At 35.0% G+C, this 21,373-nt stretch overlaps 5 protein-coding genes across 5 annotated transcripts; 4 read left to right on the top strand and 1 right to left on the bottom strand.

The window, feature by feature from the left end:
- Positions 1 to 2,911: 2,911 nt before the first annotated feature.
- Positions 2,912 to 4,965, top strand: LOC107480942 (GDP-L-galactose phosphorylase 1-like). The gene is made up of 5 exons (XM_016101138.3): positions 2,912 to 3,029; positions 3,154 to 3,572; positions 3,652 to 3,837; positions 3,911 to 4,180; positions 4,660 to 4,965. The coding sequence occupies exons 1-5, from the start codon at positions 2,912 to 2,914 to the stop codon at positions 4,963 to 4,965; spliced, it is 1,299 nt and encodes a 432-aa protein (XP_015956624.1).
- Positions 4,966 to 6,729: 1,764 nt separating this feature from the next.
- On the top strand, positions 6,730 to 8,544 carry LOC107480969 (uncharacterized). The gene is made up of 4 exons (XM_016101164.3): positions 6,730 to 6,934; positions 7,059 to 7,176; positions 7,371 to 7,523; positions 8,094 to 8,544. The coding sequence occupies exons 1-4, from the start codon at positions 6,927 to 6,929 to the stop codon at positions 8,250 to 8,252; spliced, it is 438 nt and encodes a 145-aa protein (XP_015956650.1). The 5' UTR covers positions 6,730 to 6,926; the 3' UTR covers positions 8,253 to 8,544.
- A 1,430-nt stretch (positions 8,545 to 9,974) lies between these two features.
- LOC107480970 (polcalcin Ole e 3-like) lies at positions 9,975 to 10,232 on the top strand. The gene has a single exon (XM_016101165.3). The coding sequence runs from the start codon at positions 9,975 to 9,977 to the stop codon at positions 10,230 to 10,232; it is 258 nt and encodes an 85-aa protein (XP_015956651.1).
- Positions 10,233 to 10,737: 505 nt separating this feature from the next.
- On the bottom strand, positions 10,738 to 13,944 carry LOC107481060 (probable serine/threonine-protein kinase PBL7). The gene is made up of 6 exons (XM_016101267.3): positions 12,987 to 13,944; positions 12,496 to 12,753; positions 12,230 to 12,402; positions 12,061 to 12,140; positions 11,789 to 11,936; positions 10,738 to 11,472 (listed from the first exon to the last, which is right to left on the bottom strand). The coding sequence occupies exons 1-6, from the start codon at positions 13,585 to 13,587 to the stop codon at positions 11,119 to 11,121; spliced, it is 1,614 nt and encodes a 537-aa protein (XP_015956753.1). The 5' UTR covers positions 13,588 to 13,944; the 3' UTR covers positions 10,738 to 11,118.
- Positions 13,945 to 18,447: 4,503 nt separating this feature from the next.
- On the top strand, positions 18,448 to 19,171 carry LOC107480944 (uncharacterized). Its single transcript, XM_016101139.1, has 2 exons — positions 18,448 to 18,549; positions 18,656 to 19,171. Exons 1-2 carry the CDS (start codon positions 18,448 to 18,450, stop codon positions 19,169 to 19,171), a joined length of 618 nt encoding a protein of 205 aa, XP_015956625.1.
- Positions 19,172 to 21,373: the final 2,202 nt, after the last annotated feature.

Here is a 21,373-nt window from a genome sequence, read left to right as displayed (position 1 = left end):
ATTTCACATAAAAAATAAGAAAGAATAAAAAATTTATAAGAAAATAGATCTATTAATTAGACACATTAAAATTTTAATGAGTTGAATGTGGCGTTTTTTTGTTTTGTATTTTTTCTTTTATTTGGCTCCTTCTCCAAATTTTCTTTTTTTTGTTGTCAGTTTGTCACATACATGTGTCTCTCATGCAGCCATTAAGAAATAAAGTTTTAAATTTAAATAATTTAACTAAAATATTTGTACAACTTTACGCATCAGAAAAATAAAATATCTGTTTGAATAAATTATAATCATTCATCCAAAAAGATAAACTAAAAATAAATAACTCATCTTCAAATGCTTTACTAACTGTTCTAATTTTTTTCCGTCCAAATTCTTAAAAAACCAACATAATATATTGTATATATATAATTGAAAAATATTTGCACCTTGAATAGCAATTATGATAATGCAAATTCAGTAGTTATCACAAAAATAATAACTATTCTTACTCAGTGTTTCTTTCTTCTTCCTCTCAACTCCTTAAGAATGTTTTCTGCTTTAAACTTCGATATTCATTACCTACCGAAAACATTTTGATCTTTATTACCTACAATAAACATTTCGTTTTTCTACAAAATGTTGCTTTTTGCCCTAACAAAATAATACTTTTTGCCCCCAACAAAATGCTATGATTTCATATTTTAATAATTCAGACAATCAGTTCTTCTTATTTTTAATATTAGCCATTAAACTAATCATTTCAATTGCAGCCTTAGAAAATCCTAATTTTAATGTATAATATAAAATATTTTATATAATTATTTAATTATATTATTTTTTTAGTATTATAAAATTAAAATACGTTTTTTTTAATCGTACATTAATATATAAATATTGCGTACACGTGTAAAATATTTTAATCTTAAAGTTCATCAAAATGTAACATTTCAACATAGAAAGACGGAACTCGAACAATAATATACTTTAAATCCACTAAAACAAAAAACATTTCATTCTATTTATCCACCAATTTTAGTTTTTTGCCTTCTACCTTACTCTTCTTTTATCGCAGCCGCTTCGCTCCTCTTTCCTGTCGTGCCGTCACTAACACATCTTATCGTCGTTATCACCGTCTGCAGAAGTAATGCCTCGTACCACCACTGCACCTTCTTCCCCCATGCGTCGCGCCGCCCTATATTCCCTGCAACTGACGTTGCCACTGCACCTTCTTCTTCCCTGCATTGTGCCCTCTACCCTTGATGCTGTCGTTATACCTTTTTCTCCTATACGTCGCGCTGCCCCTGTTTTCCTGCAAGTGACGCTGCCGTTGCACGCCTTTTTCTCCCTTCTGTGACATCGCACCGTTGCCAAGTTAGAGACCTTGTTCTGCTGCTGTTCCAATACTACACCTTTGTCCTTGCTTCCACGCCGTTGCATCGTGTCTTCGTCACCTTCATCGCATGCCGTTTTGTTTCGTTTACCCAAATGGTATGATCCAAATAAAAGAACTATCCGATGCGGAGATATACCCAAATAAACATCCACTTTAAAATGAAAAAAATCATTCGTATACATAGTAACATTCGACTTAACTGATAAAAAACAAGTAACGATACAGTAGTTGCAAAACACTAGCGTCATGATATAGCAACGGCAGTGGTGACACAGAATTGCGAGAGAACGATTGCAAAAAAAAAAATAAAAAATAAAAAATTATAATTAAACCTAATTAATTCAAAATTTAATTTTTAAACTTGAAATTAATTTTTTAACTTATTATTTAGATTATTCAGACAAAATGTTGTTATCTCATACTTTCTTAAAAAAAAAAGTTAGTATCATTTTTTTGTCCAAATGTCTAGAGTATATATTAACGTTGTGTTTTATTTATGCCACAAACGTTTAAAATGCTGATGATATACATGTAACAAAATCTTATAATATTATCATTGTGAATAAATTTTAAAAGAGTTAAAAAAATCAAAACCTTTTTACTTGAATAAAATAAATTAAATAAGAACCAGAACTACCTGATCACCCCCAAAGTTAAAAAAAATGTATATAGATATATATCCTGTTATTCTTTTTTATATAAATAGGATAACATAGTGGGCGTAAATTTTATATATTAGTCATATAATTTTAGTTTTTATTTACTTATTTTATTTAAGTAAAAAAATCCAAAAATTAATTAAAATAGAAAAAATTAAAGGTAACTTAATTAGATTCAATAGTGCACTACTACAATCTTTTCTCCCATTCTAAGTTATCATCAGACTATTATATTTATATGAGACCAGATTTTATCTAATAAATTGAGAAAAATAAAGTCCAAGAAAATATTCATCATCTATATTATATTAATGGAGTTTGAAATGAGAGGATAATAATGTTGATTTACTTTAAAAATATTTTAGATATAAATCCATCGTTTGAAAAAATATCGAACACAATATTTGAATTTTGAAGGGAAAAAAGGTAGTCTACAAAAGAAGAAGAAGATAGGATTGTAAAAACAGAAAGAATAAGCTTATGAAAATGGATGTTAAGAAGAGAAAGAATTTGAAAAGATGGAGTTGATAAAAAAAAAAGATTTGTAAAACATTGCAACTAATTAACTGTCAACAGAAAATGATGACGTAAAGGATAAGTGTGGAGGCGACGTAATAAATAACTAATAACGTATATAATAGTTTGATTTATGGATTGTGGAAGTGGCACACAAAACGAGAAACCAGGCTCAATTTTAGGGGCAACACTAAAACTCAAACCAAAACAAAACCTTACCAATTAACCACATTCGTTCAACTTTAGAGTTTGCATTGAGAGCCTCCACCACCATATTCATCTTAATTATTGTGGTGGTGGTTGTCGTTGTTTTCAGCACGGTGGCAAGGGACTAGCTCTTCCTTGCTTCCTGTGCTAATTAAACATGTTGACCATTAAGAGGGTTGCTACTGTTGTTTCCAATTATCAGGAAGACGATCATTCTGATAATAAGCCTTCCTTTGGTTGTGGCCGCAATTGCCTTGGTTCATGTTGCCTACCTGGTTTGTTTCTTTATTTTTCATGATTTCGCTGCATGCATGCATGCCTCTATCATCGTTTATTATTATTATGCAATTAAAATACCTGCTGTTTTTGTTTTTGATGTACATAAATATTTGATTTCAGTTTCGAAGCTTCCAATTTACTTGTTCAAGAAAGACGGGGATGTTGGTTTGGCAGAATCATGTGAGGGAGTTTCTGAAATATCATTCCTTCACAACTTGCTCCTTGGACAGTGGCAGGACAGAATGAACCGCGGCCTCTTCAGGTATGACGTCACCGATTGCCAGACCAAAATCATCCCCGGCCACCACGGCTTCATAGCCCAGCTCAACGAAGGCCGCCACCTCAAGAAGCGTCCCACCGAGTTCCGAGTTGACCAAGTCCTTCAGCCCTTCGATGAAAACAAGTTCAATTTCAAGAAAATTGGACAGGAGGAGGTGCTCTTCATCTTTGACCAGAGCGTTGACCACAGAAGCCATTTGTTGGCCAATGAATCTGTTGAAAACATGCCATCAGCATCTCCCAATGTGGTTGCAATCAATGTTAGTTTATTAAACTAAACTCATAAGAAAATTTTCATATATGGATATGAAGGTTGATTGACTTTGATGTTATTATTAGGTGAGTCCTATTGAGTATGGACATGTTCTTTTGATCCCTCGTGTCCTGGATTGCTTTCCTCAGAGGATCGATCATGAAAGCCTCCGACTTGCAATGCACATGGCTAAAGAAGCTGCTGATCCATTCTTCAGATTGGGTTACAATAGTCTGGGTGCATTTGCCACCATCAATCATCTCCACTTCCAAGTATATTAAATTCGCAAGAATTTTCTGGATTCATAAATAGGGTAAAAACTAATAAAAACTAACTTTGCTGCAGGCTTATTACTTGGCAGCACCCTTCCCAGTTGAGAAGGCCAAAAGGCAGAAAATAAAAACTGTACAAAATAAGGGGCATCAATGTCCTCAAGGACTCTCTGTATCTCAGCTCTTGGACTATCCGGTTCGAGGACTTGTTTTTGAGGGTGGGAACACCACACGTGATCTTTCTGATACCGTTGCAAACTCTCTTGTTTTCCTTCAGAACAACAACATCCCCTTCAATTTTCTCATCTCTGATTGTGGTAACAAGATATATCTGTTCCCTCAGGTGAAAATTCTATCTATCTGTTTCCATTGATCTAATTAGATTTGGTTTTGAAGCAAATTATATATTTATATTTGGTAGTTCCTTTAAAAGTAACTATGCTAGCACTTAAATTAAGGAATATAATAGAGCAATGCTAGGGGCAAACAATTTTTGTGATTGTTAGCCATCAATGATAATTTGATGGTGTGAGATTGGTGTGAGATTTCATCCAATGACTCACATTTCTCTGCTGGTTACATGCTGGTCAAAATTCAATAAAACTGTTGCCCCCTAGAGTTTTCCATTATAATATATTAAAGTGGCTACTTTTACTTTTATTTAAAGTGTGCCTAAACAAATAAGTTACACTTTTTAAATAAAGATCATCATGAGAAGATGTTTTTGACATTTTCATTGGAGTAGTTGCCATATATTATATTAATATGTATAGCAATCTCTCAAACTTTGTTGTTATAAGTTGTTTAATTTTTATGAGACAGTGCTTTGCGGAGAGGCAAGCACTTGGGGAAGTTAGCCAAGAAATCCTACAAGCACAAGTAAATCCAGCAGTGTGGGAGATAAGTGGACACATAGTGCTCAAGAGGATGGTTGATTTCGACCAAGCATCTGAAGCATACGCATGGAAACTCCTGGCTGAGGTTTCGCTGTCGGAAGAGAGGTTCCAAGAGGTGAAGGCCTGTGTTCTTAATGCCGCAGCAATGCGTGAGATAGTTAATGCGGAAGGAATCAATCAAGAAGATGAAATGGTTCAAAACTTTGTACCAAGCACTTCTTGTGCTGCTTAACAACTACATCTAGATAGTTTATTTGCTCCAACATTGAAGAATGGCTTCAAGTGTGTTTAGGTTGCCATGTAGCCATAGAATAATCTGCAATGTGCAACACTTTATGGCTGATTTTTTTAGTAATGGACAAAAGTGTTGCGTTATCCTTGTAACTGCTGTGTTTTAATCTAATATGAAAGTGTATTTTTTAAAAATTTAAAATGTATTTTCAGGGATAGGGATGTGAGCTTGGAAAAGTATGAAAAACAAATCAATGGATTCGATTTGTATTGAAATAATTTTTTTTTATCGTAACGCAAATTGGATGGTTCGATTTAAATATTTTAAAAAAATAAAATACAAAAAACAAATCTAATTCTTAAATTTGTATATTAAAAAAAAATTAAAAATCACAAATCAAATTTATGATTTCTATAAAAAAAATACATCAAATTTTATATTGCTAAAAAATACTATTGAAAAGGCAACACCAACATTAAAAAACGACACTTTGCATCATGTCATGTGACTTCTTCCTCCCATTTCAATTCACCTTGCATTCTTGCATCAGTGTAGCTAGCTAAATCTGAATGTACCTACATGTGAGTTACTAGACTTGTGGCATTCTAAAATTTTTGACCAAAGAACAATATCTTTAATTTTTTATTCATTAGACATATTAATTTTTACGTCAAAATTTAATAAAATAATATATAAATCAGCTCCTATTTTTATTTAATAAAGATATAACCGTTCATAAAATTTTTTTTAGATTATTTTTTTATAAACAAATCAATTGGTCTAACAAAATAAAAATTTTCTGAATACTAAGATACACCAAGTCACCAACTGACCAACTAAATTTTTTAGAAACTGATTTGGGATATTATTTTTTTTAAAAAATTGATACTATAACATTCTAATTCCACAGCATTAAAAATACGGTTTCGCTACGTTGCTAACAGCATATCTGCCAACTTCTGCTAACTCTTATTTATAATTGTGTTTTATGGGAGTGTATTTGTGGATGTGTCTAATAAAAATGTCTTTTTTATAACTGTGTTTAATAGAAGTGTCTTTATAAATATATTTTATGGATGTGTCTCTTTATATATGTATTTAAAATATATTAATTATTAGACACATCTACGAACACACTTCTATGAAACACAAATATAAATAAGAGTTGGCAGAAGTTGGCAGATAATATGTTGGTACCCTATACTTTTCCTTAAAAATATTCTTTAATAGAAAACAATAGTCCCATGGCAGTATCCCTTTTTCTTAAGGAAATAGTTGAATTTCGTTACTCACAAAGGCATAAAGTACAAGAATCAGATTTTTTTTTTGGGGTGTACAATCAGATATTTTTGTTGGTATACAGAATCAGTAAGATTAGTATCTCGCTAGTCCACTTTTTGTTTTGGTTGTAACTTCTGCACTTCAATCTTTGGTCATAGTGTCAATGAGCTTTAACTCACATGGCATATCTCCCTTTCCTCACCTCAAAGGTTGCAGGTTCAAACCCGACCGGTTGTCCTGGTCTGGTCAAGAAACCTCGGGGCTCCCAAATTACAACCAACCCGTTCAGTACCAAGACAGTATTTGTTAATTGTATTCCAAATCCTAAAATATCGCAGTAATTTTCAGAAGGAATTAAGGCCCAATAGTATTATCCATTGAACTCAGCCCAAACTTAGTTCAAGGCCTGATAAAATAAAACGCTAAATCAAATCGGGCTTAGGCCCATATCTGTACCAGAAAAAATGAGAAAGAACGCGATAGCGAAACATAACCAACGACGCAGCGTGAGCGGCGACTCCGACGACTGAGGCGGCGGCTGCATAAGGCAGAGGGCGGTGCCGCGACCAATTTCCCTTTGCGGTTCTGTTTTCATTCCTTTTTTATTTTCATTTTGAAGTGTTTCCCCGCTGATTCAGTAGCATTTGTCACCGTTGCTCTCACTCTCTGCTCTCTCGAAGATGAAAATGTAAGTCTATTAACTTTTTTTAAAATGTTTTCCCCCCCCAAAATTATATATTCTTTCAATTGAAGCGTTGACTCTCTAGCAGGGATTTCGGTTAATGCTCTGATAACAATTTTGTTGATGATAGCTTAGAGGCAAATAATGGTGCCCTCACCAACTTCGAGGTGCTTGATTTCTTACGAGCTAAAGGAGCTTCCAAAGATCCTACTAGGGTTCTTGCCAAAGTAGCCCAGTCTGAATACAAGGTATTAAAAACCCGATTTAATTTGGATATGCAATGAATTTATATCGCCACATGAATAGATTTGTTTGAATTGTACTTGACACTGTTAGTTTGTGAAAATATCCTTAGTTATTTATTTCCGGTAACTTCAATAGATGGTTATAGTACATTTTTTTTATCTATGTATGAGTTATGACCCTGATGCATCTCCATCAGGTTTATGATTATCTGATTGATACTGCTGCTCGTGATCAAACAAGAGAGAGCATCAATGAGTTCTTGGAAAGTGTTGAAAGCCATGATCTAGCAAAAGCTGAGATTCTCAACATAATCAACATCAGGCCCACCAACATAGTCGAAATTTTCCCCGTATGTTGCCAATAATGTTTACAAGTTATATTGCTCTGAACTTTTTAGTTTTTACCCACTAATACTTGTATTTCGCTTTAGTAAACTGGTTAGCAGTAACACACTAACATATAAGCAATAGAATATTCCTGAGAATTAATAGGTACCTTGACATTATTACATAACTTCTAAATACTATGGAAAATGCTTAGCTCTGAATTCATCTTAGTATGATTCGGAAACTCATACGGAAAAGTGATTAGTCATCCTTGAACCCATATCTGAGTCCTTGTAGCCTATAACATAAATGACAAAACCTTGTCTTGTAAGTTCCTTGTTCAATGTGAATTTGGGGTATGTCAATTCTTGATTGGTTGCATTTGTTTTGAAATGAGAAAAGTAATTATGATGGTGCATGAATTATTAAGCCATAGAATCACCCTGCTATGTTATGTTATTTTTATGTTTGATATTGACAATCGATGAACGCGGTGATATGCTTTTGAGTTTGTTGTTTATCTTCACTTGTGTTTAGCATTTATTTGAGTAGTTCTAATTAGAGTTTTGGTGTGCTTTGCTTTTGTTACATAGATCATAGAGTGTTGTGATACTCGTTTTTCGGATGAAGAGCTCACAGAAATAGTTGAGATTGTGAAGAGAACATTGCCACCACCCCCTGAAGATGCCAATGGTGCTGAACCAACAAAATCAAATGGTGAGGAAGGTGGGGAACAAATGGAAACAAGTTGATATCCTACTTGTGACCATAGAATTTTGTGAATAGCACCACGGGATCTCAAGAAAGTAGTTCGGTTATAGTTTTCTATTAGTTGGTATGCTGAGATTTAGAATTAGGTTCGTTTTTCAAGGGTGTAAGTGTGTTGGTTACTGCCTTATTGGTGATGAAATACACATGCAAGGTGCATTGCCAAATTTGCAATATCGCACAGCAGGAAATTTTCTTTTTTCTCCTTTTTTGTTGCAATAATCTTTTATTAGTTGTCATATTATGGTATAAATCATAGAAGATTACACGAGTAAATATCCAATTTAGTTCTTGAAATTGCAGGTGGGCATCAATTTTTGGTCCCCTGAAATTTTAAAATGCTTAATTAAGTTATTGAAATGAGAAATGCAAACCCTGTTAGGTTTTACTCCTCCTATACCATTTTCACACTATTATTGCAATGGTCAACTGGAGCATTATATATTGGAAGATCAGCGTGAAACTTAATATCTAATAAATTATGTGATCATTTGATTATGGATGATTAGTGCCTCCTGCCTAGGGGTCCAAGTAAGCAACATAGTATGAATCCTGATTCTTGGGCAAATTATGTTTTCTCTCATCGAGGTGTTTTCCTTTATATTCGGCCTCTTCTCTTTTTTCAATAACTTCGCATTTGATATCACTATAATCTACTAAATCCCCATTTTTGTATCTGAGATTTAGGCGATTATCTATTTTGGTCCTCGAAATTCAAAATTACCTATACTGGTCCTCTAGATTCAAGCCTCGACACCAATGTGGTTTTTCAACTTTTTCCGGTGATGACTAGACAAATGGTACGCTGAAATGGCACCCTCCTGCCACGCTGGATGATGAGTAAACGACGTCGTTTATCCTTGACATCCAAATAAGTCAGAAATGTCGTCGCTTTGTATATGAAGGGAGAAGAAATGATGGAGACCTAAAATAAAGTATTCTTCTTCTTCTCTACCTTCACCATTTCTGACTTGTTTAGACGTCAAGGGTAATCGACGTCGTTTACTCATCATCTAGTGTAGTAGGGAGAGTGCTATATCAGCACTCCATTTGCCTAGTTATCGTTGGAAAGAGTCGAGTGACCATATTGGTGCCCGAACTTAAATCTGAAGAACTAATATAGGTAATTTTGAATTTCGGGAACCAAATTAAGTAATCGTATGAATCTCAGGGACCAAAATGGATATCTAGTCATCAGTAATCTCTAATATGAGAAAAGCTTTTCACTTTACAGTTTTCATACATCAGTCCTTTCTAATTAGCCTAAAAAATCTTTAGCACTATTGTTTGTTCCCTGGTTCCCCCTCTTATTAAATATATAGTTATTAGAAGCTTTAGGACTGCATCACTTCTTAAGACATTACAAAGCATATGATTTAGCTGCCACATGCCCACATCTAACATAAGAAAATTGCCTCAATTTGGTAAAACATTTCCAATCATTACTCCTAATGAACACATGCTTAAATTCCGTACTTTTTCTTAACAAATAGTTTTTTTTTTTAAAACCATAGCTTATTTTGGTGAGTTAGTTATTTTGTGAACACCCGATACTAAAGGATGGCCTTACCTTAACGGCAACCAAAATGCTTTAAAAGCCAAGCTCTCGACATTTACACCTCCCAATCTCCATTTTCAGTGTGAAAACAACACAACAAATCTCATTTTCACTCATACAACCCAAACAAGAACAAGAAGATCCTACAATGGCTGACGATGATCCACAAGATGTAGCTGACAGGGAAAAAATATTCAAGAATTTTGATGCCAATGGTGATGGTCAAATCTCTTCCTCGGAGCTCGGCGAAGCACTCAAGACACTAGGATCGGTGACCCCAGAGGAAGTGCAACGGATGATGGAAGAGCTCGACACAGATGGCGACGGCTTCATTTCGTACGAGGAATTCACGGCGTTTGCAAGAGAGAACCGTGGCCTAGTCAGGGATGTCGCCAAGATCTTCTAATTCATTCCTTGCCTTCCTTGTTCATTCTCCATCCTTTTAATCTAGTTGTGTACATCTTTGTGCTATGTAATCAACGATTACTAGAGAAAAATGTTTGATGTTCTATGTTTTATTAGTTATGTGGTTATGTCTTGTGATTGATTAGCTTTTTGTTTTCCATGTCTTTGGTATGTCCAACTTGCATTATTATTAAACAAAGAACCTTATCCTACACATAAAGGGTATGTGACTAGATGTTGAGATGCTCTAATAATCTCCAAAGAGAGAAGAGGAGGGGAGAGAGAGAGGGAGGAGAAAGGGGGGGCTTCTTTAAAACAACAAATCTTGAGATGTACCTACACAAGTAGACATGATACATCTTGTTGACATAGGATAATGTCCATATAATGACATAAATAATAGGGAGGGCCGATCATATAGGATCATAAGAAAAAAGAAAACGACAATAAACTTACATGAAACTACATGTGCTTTACTAAAATAATAATGATGATGAGATTGCACATGTTCCAAAATGAATCCATTAGTGTAAGAACAAATAGTTCTATGAATGTTGTTCAATATGTTACTTTGATGTTTAGCCACTGAGAACTTCAAAATGAAAGTTTTCTATTCTCCAATCCAACCTAAACTTTGTGCGGCGGTAACTTGTAAGAATAAAAGATATTGTTTTACAACATGAAGCACAAACAATGAACTACACTTCACCTTTTGACAATAAGGTAAAACACAAAGGGAAGATATCTACAGACAAACCAATCTTTGTCTTAGCTCCTAGTTCTATTTACAATTTCAACACGCTTAGATATATATATCTTTAATACTCTAGTCAGAAAAGTAAGAATCATGGCAAAAAGTGAATTATTTTGAGGTAGTTATCATGTTTTTAACGACCATAGAGATAATCCTCATCCTCAAACTCAGAAACTCCTAGCATTGCCAAAGCCAAGTGACTTTTCATCTCATTATTTGTTTGTTCTAGCTGAGAATAACAATCAATCACACATCCATTCCCGAGAAAACCAGACTTCTTTCTTTTAGAGAATAGAGGTTCTTCTTCACCTTTCAGTATCGCGATAATCTCGTGTATGCCGGGTCGCCGAGATTCCTCGTTTGTGACAGAAGCGGCTGCTGCTTCGATCATCCGAGCGATTTGATTTGAGAATCTCAAACTGCATTTGAGTTGAGGATCGAGCAGCTCGTCAATGGCTCCTTTCCCTTTCTGTAGAAAAGGCTTAGCCTGCAAATGTATGTCAAATTTGATGTTTGTCAACAAGGGAATGTCCATTTGAAAATGAACCAGAAAATTGAACAATTTTCAGTTTTGTTTTGATTTGATTCGTAAGAGAAGCATACAACTAGGCTATCATAGTGTCTTCTGTGATAAAGACAAGGTGAAATTGATATTACTGCTTTCTTCAAAGTTAATGTACTATTAGAAAGGAGCAAGTTATGCTTAAAATGTTTGTTGTTATCAATCTCAATCCAAAAAGAAAACCATCATCAGTCAGGAGTTATGGCAAAACTGTGCAAGAATTAAAGTGTTTTTAACTCACCCATAGGACCAAGTTCTCCTCCCCCTGAGACCTTTTTGCTTCAATTGGTTTCCGACCAGTTATAAGTTCCAATAGGACAACTCCAAAAGCATAAACATCAGTCTTATCTGATACTTTACCATGTTGGAAATACTCAGGAGCCAAATATCTGTTAGAAAAATGTTGATATAGTATATTTAACTTCAGTGATTTGAGCATGAAAACTAATGATGCCAAAAATTCCGAAGTTCTGCATATTCAATTTGAAGGGAATCGAGGGAATATGATCGTACCCAAATGTTCCTTTGACAGTTTTGCAAAGGAAAGGAACTGAAGGCGCCGTAGTCCAAGTAGCTAACCCGAAATCACATAACTACAATTCAACAAAAACAATCAAAATGACTTGCAAGGCCAATTAAGACATTGTTTCATATCATCCGACCAATTCGCAACAAAACTCACCTTGGGAGTCTTCTTAGAAGAAAGCAGAATGTTAGAGGGCTTAATGTCTCTGTGAACAACACATCTTTCAGTTCCATTATGCAGATAAGCCACAGCCTCTGCAATCCCAATTGCAACTTTGTACCTCACAGACCATGGAAGGGGTGAACTACCCTTCCCACCCTTCTTCCTCCCTGTAGAATAAGCCTTGTTATAATCAGTCAAATTCATTGACTTCAAACCAAAGCCTCACTGAAAATACAATAATCAGATAAATGAGTACCCACCATGCAAGTGCCGCTCCAAGCTGCCACCTGAGACATACTTGTACACCAAGAACAAACCCTCCTCCGGGTCAATACAAAAACCAACAAGGGGAACGACGTTTGGGCTATGAAGGGAACTTGCAATCATCAATTCTCTACAAAATGCCTTTGCAGACTCCTTATCTTCCTTATCCAAGCGTTTTATAGCCACCACAGTTCTCAAAATCCCAACTCTCCCTCTAAAAACACAGCTCAACGCCCCTCTCCCCAATACTCTACCTAACCAACACAAATACAAAGAACCAATCATGATCTCTAACACACAAAAAGGAACCAACTTCAACCAAAACAATATCACAACACCAGCAATAAAAAAGGGTTTTGCTAACGAGTTTGAAAAGTTTCTAATCTCTTCATACGTTCAGTGTCATTAGAAACTTAAAAATATTATTTTTATGATAAAAATCTCAACTTTTAAATCCATATAGAAGGCAAGAGGGGGGAAAAGTCACCTTTGGAGAAATTGCGGGTAGCAGAGAGTATTTCAGCATAGGTGAATCTGATCAAAGAGTGTGCAACTGGGGAAATGCTCTTCTCCAAAGACTCAATCCTCCTCCACTTGATCTCTCTGGCGCGTGATTCACTGACACCATTGTCCAAATTCACCATGAGAACCGTTGCAGCACTTGAAGAACTCATGTTGAGGGACTCCAACTCAACCTGAGAACAGAAGCTGAACCTGAAAGAAGAGTGAACCGATTGAGGCTCTGCATTGTTCAACAGTTCAGCTCCACAGCCACCAGACTCAGCAAGAAGCCAAGCCTTGTTGTGCTCCAAATTACCCTTCTTGTTGCTGCATTCATCATCTTTGCAGCTATTCCTCCTCCTACTCGAAGAAGAAGAAGAAGGAGGAGGAGAAGAAGGGCTGGAAAGACATGCAAAACCAAAATCCCAAATCATTTTTCCGAGAAAGGTTCTGAATTTGAGGTTGTTGTGGTCACAGTAGTGATGTGCAAGTAGAGAGGAGGAGGAAGAGGAAGGAGGAGGAAGAGGAACATTTGGGGCAATGGAAATGTCACTGGAATCAGTGCAGGTTCCTTGGGAGAAACCCATTGTGATGAAGTAGATCCCACAACAAAGTGGCACAGAAACCCAGTGGAGAGAGAAGAAATTAAAAAAACTGAATAAAGTTAAAGCTGCTTTGCTTGTGGGGTTGGAGAGAATTTTCTTAGCAGCAACCTACAGAAAAGAAGAGGAGAGAGTATGGGTGTCTAATCTAACTTATAAATAATAATAATAATATACAGTAGTTGTTAAATGGAGAAAATTTTTGGAATGTGACATTGCATTTGCATCATTATCAATTTCTGATTCAGCAGAGTGGGAGAAGGTGATGAAATAAAGAAAGATTGTAAAAAATGTATTGCAGGATAGAGAAAGAGAGAGAGAGAGAGAGTGAAGAAGACTGGGAAACTACAAAGACAACATCTTTAGGCCATTATTTAGTAGCTAACCATGGTGGGTCATCCTATTGGGACTAATCAAGCAAATATAGACCTACTCATTATCTAATTATTATTATTATTACTATTATCATTACATCCAAGTTCTGAAACTCTGAAAGTGAGAGATAGCCAAAAAAAAAAACATTTTTTTTCTTTTGAAAAACTTAGAAATATATTGTGTGTATGGGATATAAAATAACTACATGAATAATGAAAGCATTATGGGCTTTTTTATTTTTTTCAGAATACCATGTGGATAATAAATAACAAAATATCCAAAATTTTTGAATAACCTTGATTGCTAAATGAGAAAAGGACAGTAACAAAAGGTAGTATAGAAATGCAATTAAAATAAAGAATGAATGATAACACTGTTGAGAGTAGAGACAAAGATCCATGTGAAGGGGATTCTGAAGATCAATGGATGTGGATGCGGCATTGGGCAGTTTGGTATCCATCCAACGGCTCACAAGTTACAACCCAACAGCCACTCCTGACAAGTGCCAACCCTGCTTCTCTACCTCTGTTTCTTCTTCTTCCTAAATCTTAATTAACCAAACATATTTATTTTAAAAATATTTGTTTATTTATTATTGTTGTTTTATATCTATGAAACAGATTTATTTCTGGTGTGGATCTTGTCATTAGTTCTATGCTTTCCGTATTTCTGGCTTTTTTCACGCAAACATATACTAGAGTAACAATCAATACTTCACCTTTCTTCTTCTTCTTTTTTTCCTTTTTTTTTTTTACAAGAATCAAGAATATGTCTATCTTTAATTACTTATATGTGACTCTTGATTGTGCTCTATATGACACACCGCTTTAAGTGATTGATAATGTCAACCAATATATAGTTAATAATTTTCATGTTTTTCGTTATTCTAATCACACTCATTTTGTTTAATTATTTTGCGCCCACAGTTGTTGATTCAGAATTTCAGATCAAATAGTAAAATCGTAAAAGTCCAAGGTCATTTTAAAGTCTCTTATGATGAAAAGGGAGAAAAAAAAGGTAAAATGAGAAGATAATTATAAATCAAACAAAAAATAACATAATTAAGTAATTAAGCAGCTTAGTAAGATATCAGTGTAAAAATTAAAACTGAAAAGGAAAGATAATCATTTTAGTAGCATTGCTTAGAAAATTGAAATTTATTAATATAATATATAAATTTTTGCTACAAACGTATTAATTAACGTATTAGTTAGGTGAATTAATATTTTAGATATGTGATCGTTCAAAAATTTATGTGTTATTCATATTTTGTTGATTAAGTATTAATATTCTATATATATAATTTTATAAAAAAAATTATTATACACCAAAATTTATGTAATATATATTTTGTTAGTTGGGTGTTAATATTCTGACGTGTAATTTTAAAAATTATTTTTTATGTTGTGTACAAAAAGTTTTGTATTTTGCATTAATATTTACATAAAATTTTTTATGTGATGTATTTTATTAGTTAGTTAGGTATTAATATTTTGGACATTTTTTAAAATATTTTATCAATATTTATATGTTATGTATCAAAATTTATATATTTTTTTTCGATTATTGAACCATAACCTCGACTCAAGAAGAGGAAAAACATACAAAAATTAATTTTTAATTAATTAAAATTTCCTTTCACATTGTCATTAAGAATAAATAATCAATCAAAACTAATCAAATTAAAGGCTTAAAGCTAAATACAAAAAATCTTGCATCAACAATAAAATAAAGCCTAAAAAATTATTTAATAGTTTTGTTGAACAGATATAAAAAAAAAAAGGTGATAATAATAAAAAAATGAGAAAAAAGAAAAAAAAATGCGTGACTAAGGTTGAGAAATTATTTAGTTGCTTAATTTTATTATAAAAAAATGATAACAATAACAAATATTAATTTTGAGAGAAATTGTGGTGTATATATTTTGTAAAGTTATCAATAAAGAGCAAAGTGTCTCTCATCTCTTAGTTAATGATAGCGACAACCATGCTGTATTTAGCAAAACCAGATTATCGGACTGGGATGTATTTGATATGAATGTGGATGATGATGATGTGGTTATATAGTATAATTATTATCAAGAAAAACAACCTTGATACCTTAGATTTAATTTAGATTTGTAAAGCACGCACATGAATAAACGAAACAATTTCCCCATCAATTGTCAAGTAGCTAGAAACTAGCTAGGTCTATATAAGTTGATGATGAGATCATACGAGAAATTAAAGTGGAATTTGTAAAGCTAGCTTTCATTATTGGTGGTTTGAAAATAAAGATTCAAAAAAAAAAGAAATCCTTAATATGTGAATTTTCCTGGAGGAATTGAGTAATTAATTAATCAGATGATGAACTGGCTACATTAGCATCAACTAACTAGCTAGTAGTATATCTTTATCTGTATTTATATGTATCCGAAAATCAATTAAAAGTGATTGAGATTTTTGAAGCCCTAATAAGTTAAGGTAGGGCAATAATGGTTTGTGATTACCCTAGGGTGAATAATGAGGGAGGGAGAGGCTGTGAGAGGTGAGTACTCTAGGGGAGGGAGTACGTTAGGAATACAGTCAACAGCAAAGGATACCAGAATTTGGAATAGGGATACATATCATCGCTTGGAAAATTCTTCGTTCTCTGTATTCGTGGACAACCTACCGGATGATATCTCTAGGAGAGAATTACATCACTTGTTTTGTTGGACAGGAAGAATTAACGATATATATCTTGCCCGGAAACGAAAGAGTGGATCGATTTACCTGTTTGCTTTTGTTCGTTACACGACAAAAGGGGGCGCCCTCAAGGCGATTGCAGAAATGAACCACTGGAGATTACGGGGGAAGGTAATTACCGTTGGAGAAGCGAAGTATAGAAGACAATCTCAAGTGATGGGTGGATCAGTGAGGAAGGAAATCGTACCTAAGAATGGAGGCGTAGCAGGGGCGTCTTATCATGGGAACGGGGTTGCGGCTGCCAAATCCTTTGGGGAACAGCCAGTGCGAGAACATCAGACTGCCACAAAGGGGAGTGGACATATGAAAAGAATTGATGTGCCAATAGTTGAACCAAATATGGAATGGTTGGCGAGGAGTTTAGTGGGACAAACATTGCACCCAGTGGACCTCTGCTCAGTGAAGAGGGTGGTCTGTGTGATGTAATTACTGGGGAAAAAGCCTCCTTCACAGCGGGAAGGATTCAAGTTGAGACGGGGGTGTTCGATGCAATCAGAGAATGGATGCAAATTGTTGTTGGGAAGACAGCATTTGGGATTTTTGTGAAGGAGGTAGGCTGCCAGGAGGATGCTGCAGTCAGTATGGAGAGAAGCAGAAGTGGCTATGATGAGAATGCAGCTTCTGGCGCCGCTAGCACGGCCCTGGAAAAGGGGGTGGGTAACTGGGATCCGGCGGCAGAATTGGTTTCCGACAGGCTTACAGAGGCTGCGCAAGGAGAGGGCAGAATAGTAACTTCTGATGTCTTTTTGAATGATGTGAACGTTGAGTATTTGAATTTCAAAAAGGATACGGTTGTACCAGATTCAGATAGTACCAAGGAAGGTGGAGTAGCAGATTCTAAGGGGTGTGAGGTGGTTCATGAGGGGGAGTCGGAGAATACGGTTACGCAGGTTTGTGGAGGTGTGAGAGGAGATCATGTGGAATGGGCTGGTACTTATGGTATGTATGACGAGGCCCATCAGGTGTGTTACAAGGCTGGGGCGTGTGTGGGTTATTGTAGAGGGGTGGGCTGGTCTTCAGTTGGCCCAATAGCAAATCAGGGGGTAGATGGGAGGTTGACTGTGTACGAAACACGCCTGCGAAGGGAGCCAGCTGTTGGGCTGGGCCAGGCTAGTCTACTGCATGCAACGGTCCATGGACCGCTCTCCATTGGGGGCAAGGCCGGGTCGGGTAGTCTTATGATCCGACAGGTCCCACGAGATCTGGGTGATGCGGCGCAAATAGTAGGTTTGCGAGAGAGGCTGGGGTGCCAAGAGGAGGAGGAACTTGAGGAGGGAGAGGTGAGGCACACAGCTAGGGGCTCGTTGGAGGATAGGATCCAGGTTTTGGAAGAGAAGGTGGAGGGAGTAGGGCCGACTGAGGAGGCTGGTGTTGAGTTGGATTGTGGCGGTGTAGCGCATGAGGGGACGAGGGTGGGGGAAGCAAATCGCCGGCAGATACAAGGGGCGCAGCACGGTGGTGGTGAGACCGGTCTCCACGATGATGGTTCCCAAACGAGTCTAAGCCGAAAAACGAGGAAGGGTGAAACCTCAGAAGCTAAAGGCAACACAGAGGGAGACATACTGGGGGTGGCTGCTAAAAGCGACGCCCGGGGGGTGGAGCAGGGAATGAGCTGGGCCCAGGTGGTCATGTAGAAGGGGAGGAGTACAAGGGGACGCAGGGAGTACAGAGCCAGGAAAACCAAGCAACCTGGGCACTGGCTGTGGAATCGGGAGCGGTTTTATACGATGAGGAAGAAGACATTATGGCGATTCTACAAGCACAAAATGAGGAAATAGCGGCAAAGAGAAGGCTAGCGAAGCAGAAGGAAAAGGCGAGAAGGAGTCGGCCAAAAAATAAACAAAAGGTGAGCAAAACTTTATTTAAATGATTGTGGGCAGTTGGAATATTAGGGGGTGGAGGGGGGGAAGTTTGACAATAAAGGTGTTTTCTCTACTCGTTCTGTGATACAGGCTATACAAGCGGAGACTCTTTCGGCTGAAATAACGAGTTATAGTTTCACGAGCTCCGTTTGGAAAGGTTTTGTTCCTCCGAGGATTGAGCTATTTGGGTGGTTTGTGCTAGTTGATCGAGTTAACACCAATGAGCGGCTGGGTAAAATAGGAGTCAACATTCTGGGGGATAGTTTGTGTGTAATGTGTACTAAGGAATTAGAATCTGCTGAGCATTTATTCCTTAGGTGTGATGTAGCTTGGCAGGTGTGGTGTAAGTGGTTGAGGTCACTAGGTAGAGAGTGGGTGATTCCTGGAACCATTAGGGAAATGTTTGAAAGCTGGCATGGCTTGCATAATAGACAACAAGGGCAGCAGATGTGGATGACAGTGTTCTTTGCAGTTATTTGGAACATTTGGTTGGAACGGAATTCACGAATCTTTAAGAATACAAGAGCAAGCCTGGAGGTAATCCACACAAAGACGGTGATGAGCTGTACAGAATGGCATGGTGGTGATTCTGGGAGAGGCTGTTGATAGGTCTGGGATGTTAGGTGTTGGTTTGATTGGTAGCTCGTTGTGTGTCTTCTTCTTTATTTTATGCTCCACTTTAATGTGTTGAGCTTTCTATGTTTCAAAAAAAATAATGGTTTGTGATTTGTGAGGTGAGGCCACACTTGAGCGGTCAAGTCAAAGAACACACTTGCATCTGACACGTGTGGTAGGTGTCGGTACTCCAATGGGACCTACCATGCATCATCATCAACACATGAATATCATTATTATGGACTATTAATATTTCAACACTATCTTTTTTTCAATGCGGAATTATTATACAACCTTAGTAGTGTTCCAATTAATTAGGCATGGCACAATTAGGTTTCAATAATTAGGAGCTTAGGACCAATGATGAATTGTTTGGTACTTGTTTTATTTCCAGATCACTGATATGATTCTTATGAGGACCTTCTAATTCTATTTCCATATACATATAAATTAGAAAAGAAAGAAGCTTGTTCTTGCATGTTTGATTTACGAGTATTGTAGTCTATCTTATTTCACAGCTAACAACTGCATTCAAGAAACTAGTACATTAATGAAACTAAAACAATGAAATTTATATAATTATATATGTGTGTGACAAAAAAGCACGTATTCAAATATTTTAGCATGGCTATATGTTGCAATCATATACACAGCAAACTCTGACGACGTTCCATCCAAATAGAACTCTTCATATTTGAACCACCCGCATTAGAGAATTTAAAATTTTAATTTCAAACTCTAATAACAAAAATCAAAATATATATCTATATATTTGTCATGAGATTAATTATTTTAAAACTTAAATTAGGTATAATATAAGTACATTAATAGTTTATACCTAGTGCATCCTCTTATGTAAAAGCTTTTTTTGAGCTTAATTCTTAAGAAATGTGAAATTTACATTGTCATACAATATTAGAGAAAAAAACTATCCATTTATCTCTATTTATTAATTTAAATTTTTTAAATAAGTAATTTTATGACATTATATCTAAAATTAAATTCAATATTATTAAAGCACCTATTCACAAATGTTCAGTTGTTCACTTTCCAAGAGAGAATATATTATATGAATTTCACACCTTTTAATTATAATATATCTAGAGAGAATTTATAAGTGTGAGACATCATTTATCTTTTGAATTAATTTTAAGAGTTAAATTTGACACGCTCAATACAAATTTTAATAATATTGATTGTTCTTGAAATATTTTTCTTTCCTTTTTAAAGAAAAGCACGGTTTTTAAAACGATAGAGTACACTAATAATAGCATAATTAGTTGCAACTTTGCAAGTTCTCCCCTCTCTTCCTTGAACTTGAAGTTTTTCTCTTTCTCTCCTTTGCTTTTCTTTAAGACTTTAACCCCTTTTTTTGGGCCTTTTCTGTGTTTCAATAAAAAACAAGCTTCTATCACCAAGTATGGTGAAATCTTTTTTCATGAGATTTATTAATTAATGTTCAATTTGCATAAACCCTTACCAAATACAATTGTATATTAATTAAAGTTTTGAATTTTGAATTGAACACTCTATTTCAATAATCTGTTGCAAGTCATACGCAATTAATAGATTAAACTAAAGTTGACAAGATTTAATTAGGAGATTTTGTATGATAATTAATTTATGGTTGAGTTTTGTATACTATAACAATACAACACATTGCGTATTAGATTAGGTTAATAAAACAGGCATCTAACATCAGGTCACTAAAAGTAGAATACTACTAAATGGTTTACATAAATTTATAACCTTGTTTGGATTAGCACGTCTTTTTGAGAAAATTTTTAAATAACTAATTAGTACATTGTTATATATGGGATATAATCAAGATATTCTTTAAAAATATTTAAAAAATTCTCACTTAAAATTTAAAAACAGTGTCAGCACTTTTATGATTGTTATTAATAGATCTGTACATCAAATCAAATCAACCACTAAAATTAATTACCAGTATAAAATATATACTGGAATATAAATTAAATACACATTAAAAATAAATTAAATTACACATATATTTATACACAAATATATTGATTATTGTTTTTAATATATAAATAATATTTTTATTTTAAAATATATGATTTATAAAGTCCAAAATAATATTTATAAATGTTTAAAAATTTCGTATCAAATTGAGTCACATCAACCACCTATTTGATGACATACATCGCAAAATTTATATATTTATTTTAT

The sequence above is a fragment of the Arachis duranensis genome, chromosome 3 (genome assembly GCF_000817695.3).
Source record: "Arachis duranensis cultivar V14167 chromosome 3, aradu.V14167.gnm2.J7QH, whole genome shotgun sequence".
Lineage (NCBI taxonomy): Eukaryota > Viridiplantae > Streptophyta > Magnoliopsida > Fabales > Fabaceae > Arachis > Arachis duranensis.
This window is presented reverse-complemented; position numbering and strand designations above follow the sequence as displayed.